General features: G+C 30.9%; 1 protein-coding gene across 1 annotated transcript; it reads right to left on the bottom strand.

The window, feature by feature from the left end:
* Positions 1-4,065: 4,065 nt before the first annotated feature.
* LOC109809368 (ethylene-responsive transcription factor ERF039) lies at positions 4,066-5,338 on the bottom strand. The gene has a single exon (XM_083075356.1). It carries the CDS (start codon positions 5,096-5,098, stop codon positions 4,439-4,441), a length of 660 nt encoding a protein of 219 aa, XP_082931482.1. The 5' UTR covers positions 5,099-5,338; the 3' UTR covers positions 4,066-4,438.
* Between the last annotated feature and the right edge of the window lie 1,029 nt (positions 5,339-6,367).

Genomic DNA, 6,367 nt, shown 5'->3' with positions numbered 1-6,367 from the left:
ACACAAAATAAATTAAAATTTTTTTTTTTTTACCAAACTAGGTGATTTCGGACAGTGTGGTGCCACGTGGATGAGAAAACGCAGGGGGAAAGGCGTTTTTCAGAAAAAGCCTCCCCGCTATGCGCCTTGTATGGGTGACGTGGCACCTGACACACGTGGAGGAAGAAAGAGCAGGGGGTAGGCGTTTTTCAAAAGGAGCCTCCCCTCAGGCGCCTTCTGTTGAGGTGATGACATGTGGCAGGTTGGAGAAGAAAGAGTAGGGGGGGCAGGCGCCATCTATTCTACGTTTGACACGTGGCACACCTTCCCCCATTTTCTGATTTAATGTGAGTCCCCCATTTTTAAATTTGTTTATTTATGTACTTATTTAATTAAAAATATAAAAATTAAGTTTTTAAAATGAAAGGTTAATATTTAAAAAATAAATAATATACAAAAATGGTGTCGCTATGGATAGCGACACCTATTTTTCCAGTTTTTTAGTTTTTATTTTATTTACTTATAATAATATAATTTAATTTAAATTATTTAGTTTGTGTACTTTTAATTAAAAATATAAAAACGAAAATTTAAAAATAAAATGTGATTATTTGCAAAAAAAAATTATACAAAAGAAAAATATAAAAAAACAAAAATAATAGAAATGTAAAATAAAAATAATAAACTGATTTATTTATTATATATTTATAAAAATAAAATTAAGTTTTTAAAAAATATAATTTTAAATTAAATTATATGAATTTTTTTAAAGAGGCGTTATGGGTCATAGCGACTTGGTGTCGCTGTGGGCCATAGCGCCAACCATTTTGTATAATTATTTTTTTTTGCAAATAATCACGTTTTATTTTTAAATTTTCGTTTTTATATTTTTAATTAAAAGTACACAAACTAAATAATTTAAATAAAATTATATTATTATAAGTAAATAAAATAAAAACTAAAAAACTAGAAAAATAGATGTCCTTATGAACAGCGACACCATTTTTGTATATTATTTATTTTTTAAATATTAACCTTTCATTTTAAAAGCTTAATTTTTATATTTTTAATTAAATAAGTATAGAAATAAACAAATTTAAAAATGGGGGACTCACATTTAATCAGAAAATGGGGGAAGGTGTGCCACGTGTCAAACGTAGAACAGATGGCGCTTGGGTCCCCTACTCTTTCTTCTCCAACCTGCCACATGTCATCACCTCAACAGAAGGCGCCTGGGCGGGAGGCTCCTTCTGAAAAACGCCTATCCCCTGCTCTTTCTTCTCCACGTGTGCTAGGTGCCACATCAGCCATACAAGGCGCATGGGGGAGGCTTTTTCTGAAAAACGCCCACTCCTGCGTTTTCTGATCCACGTGGCGCCACGCTGTCCAAAATCACCTATTTTAATAAAAATTTTTTTTTTTATAATTTATTTCGTGTTTTTTTTATTCGGGTCAAAAGGCCTCATTTTTTCCCCTTAGTTATGCCTTAAAAAATAATAACTTTTTAGGAATGATTGTTCGAACTTGGTAAGTGAGGAGAATAAGAGTTCGTTTATATTTGCTAGTCAGAAAATAGTTTTTTTTTTTTTTAACTGATTTAGATAATGAAAAAGACTAATAGTTCAAATTTCCTTTGGACATTGCCTAGGATGTTTCAATGGGAGTTGCAACGGTCAAGTTCAAAAGACATAACGTGTTTCTACTTTTATTGGCCAAATTCGTGCTTATTCATTCGGGAACTGCTATGGTACCCATAAAAACTAAAAAGTTTTAGTACATCATATTATGTGAATAAATAAATTTTAAAAAATAAATTCAAAACAACATAAATTTTAAATTAAAAATTTATATAAAATAAATCAATCAAAAAAACTAATTCAAAACAAAATAATCAAAAGGTCAATTTTCATAACAAATTTTATTTATATCTGACCAAATTAAAAATTAAAAACAAAAAATTATAATAATATTATAAAAACATTAAAAAAAATATATATATATAACTAAAAAATAATTTATACCATAAATTTAAAAAAGTTATTATAAAAAAAAATTAAAATATACTAACAAAATATTAATATTAAACTTTTTAATTATAATAGATGTTATATTAAGAAATAAATTAAAAAATATAAAAATCATATAAAGATACAAATAAATTATTAAAAATATTAAATTAAAATAAAAATAAAACAAATAATTATAAATAAATAAAAATAAAAACAAAATAACTGTTCCGATACTCCACAGTGGATACAGTACAATTTCTCTATTCTTTATACATGTTAAATGAGTCTTGTACTGAAATCTTCCGTATCTTTCCACAAGATGCCTCAATGAATTGTGGGGGACAATATATATATTACATTGTAGACATTGAAACCAATAATTGGCACCCATATTTAAATAATATTTTGCCTCCTCCCCCAATCAATATGGACTTTTTGGTCAATATAGGTCGACAATGTACGCGTGTCGTCACGACCAACTTTTTATTCTCATACCATCTCTGGGAAATGCTGAAACCATCCATGCGATAAATACGAAAGTGATATGAACATTGTGAGGTAACCTCATAATTAATTTGCATGAATATTATAACTTGAAAGTTTTTACGTACGCTACCTACTAAAACCAGTTCTATTCTTTTCTTTCGTTTTGGTGTTTTTTACATACAAATTTTGGAATAATAAACTACTTAATTTTATTTTCTGAATCTCATTATAAGCCAGGATTTATTTTTATAAATCATTTTCAAAAATGTTAATTTTTATAAATTAAGTCACAATTAATTCGTTTATTAACATATTTATAGCTCACAATTTATATTTTAATTGCATTCTCATTTTAATATTCAATATATGCCTTATATGTATATATACATATATCTTGTTTCTATGTGAACCAATAGGGTCAGCTTGGTAATAAGAGAATTGGAGTAGTATGTTCAAAGTCCTAAGTTTTAACTCTCTTTCTTTCTGTGAATAAAAAAATCTTGTTTCCGATATTCTTATTGATAATTATCTCACAAATTAAAAATATATATAAAATATTTTTAATGTTATAATTAGTAATATATATTTCATTTGCAGCATTGTATTCTATGTGTCTTCCCACGTGTGCATTTTATATATAACCTGATCCATATATATATATATATATATATTAGTATAAAAAATGACAAAAAAATGAAGTGTTTTAGGAATTGACTACAAGTGGAACAAAAAGAATGTTCACACTTTGATTAAATTTAAATATATTAGTATGATGTCAATTTGATATTACTAGTGTGAATTTACTTTGTTTTTTAATGGTTACAGTGTGAATTTACTTTACATCAAATATTAAAAGAAGATAGAACATTTGCAACAAAATGAAACCATAAACACCTTACTTTACTTTCTATCTCTAAGTTTCATTGAACTTCACGTCCCTGGCCTATATATATATATATATATAAACTTAACTTTCCAATTTAGTAAAGGCCATACAGTGTGTATTTATGCATATTGGTCTGTTTTAAAAAAGAAAACCATTACTTTTTTTATTTCTAATCAATTACACAATTAATATATTCATAAATTTCGTTGTTAATTTTGTTTTTTGTGTGAAAACTCTTTAGTTTAACCAACTTATTTCAGCAATTAATACTCGAAAGAAAAATGTGAACCAAATGGTACTAGTGCAGTACCGCTTAATGTTACCCATTTTGCAAGAAAACGTACATATGCTTTCTGTGGGCGTCATTACAGTATTAAAACCTAATTTGTATCATTGCTATCTTTATTCTGCTGCAAAGAAAAAGTTATTCTACTGGCCATCCAACCAAACCATGCTGCTTCATGTGCAACATCAGCTTTGGTCAATATATATGTATACCAAAGGAAAAAGGAAAAGGTTAAATTTAAGAGGCAAGTTGGCATGATATTATATCATCACCTCATGATGTCCTCTGCCAGTTTTATAAAGCAGGTGAACTTAATTGAATAAGGAAATATTATAATAAACATTAAATCTAAAAAGGCTGCTAAGAAAATTAGGACATAAAGACAAAAGGTAGTCATCAAAACAAAATAAAAATAAAAATAAAAATAAAAAAACCCAGCTGAATTTTATTCCAGTTTCACCCTTACATGATGATTAGACTAAATTTTGACAAAGGGGAGGATGTACATATGACAGGTGAGGAAATTTACAACAAATTGAGGAATATGATGCGGGGGCATGCAATTTAATTATTACCTTATCTCAAATATTAATGGTAGATGATTTTTTTAGGGAATATTTACATGAATTCTTGCAGAAAGAAACTGAGTATGAAAAACTTCATATTTTGACACCCCACGTCATGCTTGAAGGTTCTATCAAGTAGCCCAAATTAAAGTGAAAGGAACAAAGAAAAAAGAGAGGAGCACAAACATGAAAAAAGGAAATTGGCCTACTTGAGTAAGGAAACTTGTTAATATGATTCCCATAAAAAAGGCTCTTCAAGCCGGAAACCCTGTTCGGCTCCGGCTACAAGCCAAGCCGATGAATAATGAAACTCATCAGCACCACCATGGGTCAAGTCAAGAGAGAGATCAGGAAGGTCCAAGAATGTGTCATCCTCACCGTTCAATGAACAATTGGAAGATGATGAAGCTTGTGTGAGGCTTGAGGAGGAAACGGCTCGGCTCAGCTCCGACTCGGCTTCATGGCTCCGGTGGCCGAAATCAAGCACAGCGGCTTTGGCCGCCGCGACTTGGATGTCCTTAGGGGAGGTGGTGGCGGGGCGGGGCAGCTCGGCGGCTAATTCGGGGAAATTGAGGTAAGCCGAGCTGCCTTTGATGGTGAGAGCCGCGACGTCGTGGGCTCGAGCCGCCATATCCGGCGTGGGAAAAGTTCCAAGCCAAATTCTTGATTTCTTCCTTGGCTCTCTGATTTCGGATACCCATTTGCCCCATTGACGCATGCGCACTCCTCTATACGTAGGGTGTTTCCCTTCATTATTCCCTCTCTTCTTTTTCTTCTTCTTTTCCTTAGTGGCTTCTTCATTGGAGCAAGTAATGGTGATAGAGGATGATGATGAGGTAGTTGGTTGCACTTCACTTTCTAGAGGGTTAGATTGTTCCATGTCCATTGGGGATATGAGAAAGAGGAGAGAAATTATTGTGAAGGAAAAATGTGGTGAATAGAGCTTTGAAATATAGGGGGTGGATGGGTTGAGCTGTGAACTACTTAATTAGTACTTATAATTCTTTCGCATATTAAAGAAATGGGTCCAAGTGAAAAAGAGAAACAGTTGCATTGTTTGCACTTACCATTATATTCTTCTATATCTCTCCCTTTCTCTTTCTTTCTTTCTTTCTTTTTGCCATTTTGATTCACTGCTATAAATCCTTACACCTTTGCCTTAATCAATAATCGCCATATATATATATATTCTTAAACTACCCAAGAATATAGATGTTAATGTTAATTTCTTCTCGATAAAAATTTGATATGACACAAGTTATATTTAATTATGTTTAGAGTACCATAGTTACGTCCAATCAAGACATATATAGGACATTGGTAACTAACTGTTACGTAAATGTCATACTATACTACTATCAAGTTTTGTTTTTAACCCTTTTTCATTTTATGCTAATTATTAAAGCTACTTTTGTACTGATTTAATTTTAATTCATATATATATATATATATATATATATATATATATATATATATATATATTATTTGTTGGCGTTATGTCATTTCATACTCAATGAACGGTTGGATTAATTAAGGGCAATTTTAATTCCTAACTGGTGGGCTCTTAGATCATAAGTGGCATCTCTTTGTATCATCATCATAGCATAATTGATCATTACGTGAGAGATTAGGTGTCGCTCTGTCCGCATCTGTGTAGTTATCCTTAATCTCAAAATCAAAAGTGGAGAAAAGATAATAAAAAAATGGACCGCGATGGCCATTGTATTTTCAATTTCATGTTTTGTTTTGAGTCACAAGTGAGGATATTTTTGGTACGTACCAAAGTTGGTGGACCCATGCAAAATTGGTTTATTATCACAAAATCATGGCCTTTAAAGCTTATACTGTCTTTTATACGGGGGAAACCTCTTTTCTGATGACAAAAGTGGAATTACCTGTTCTAGACGTCATCTTTAGTATTAATTTTTCACATTTCACATTTCACATTTCACCAGTCATGTTACTGTTCTAGTCAATTTAGATAGAATTGGTTGTTTGGAACACTGAAGCACTGAAGGGGTTGGCTCAGTGTCAGTATGACATCATTGAATTTCATATTCCTAAACTGTGTTCCTGTTATTAGAACATTCTCTTCTTTTTGGTTGCCTTTTAATTTATTTTATTTTCCAGGGAAACTGTAGTACAATCCAATTTT

The sequence above is a fragment of the Cajanus cajan genome, chromosome 5, assembly GCF_000230855.2.
Source record: "Cajanus cajan strain Asha chromosome 5, NIPB_CcT2T_4, whole genome shotgun sequence".
Taxonomy (NCBI): Eukaryota; Viridiplantae; Streptophyta; class Magnoliopsida; order Fabales; family Fabaceae; genus Cajanus; species Cajanus cajan.
The sequence above is the reverse complement of the archived record's forward strand: the minus strand, read 5'-3'. Positions and strand labels throughout refer to the sequence as shown.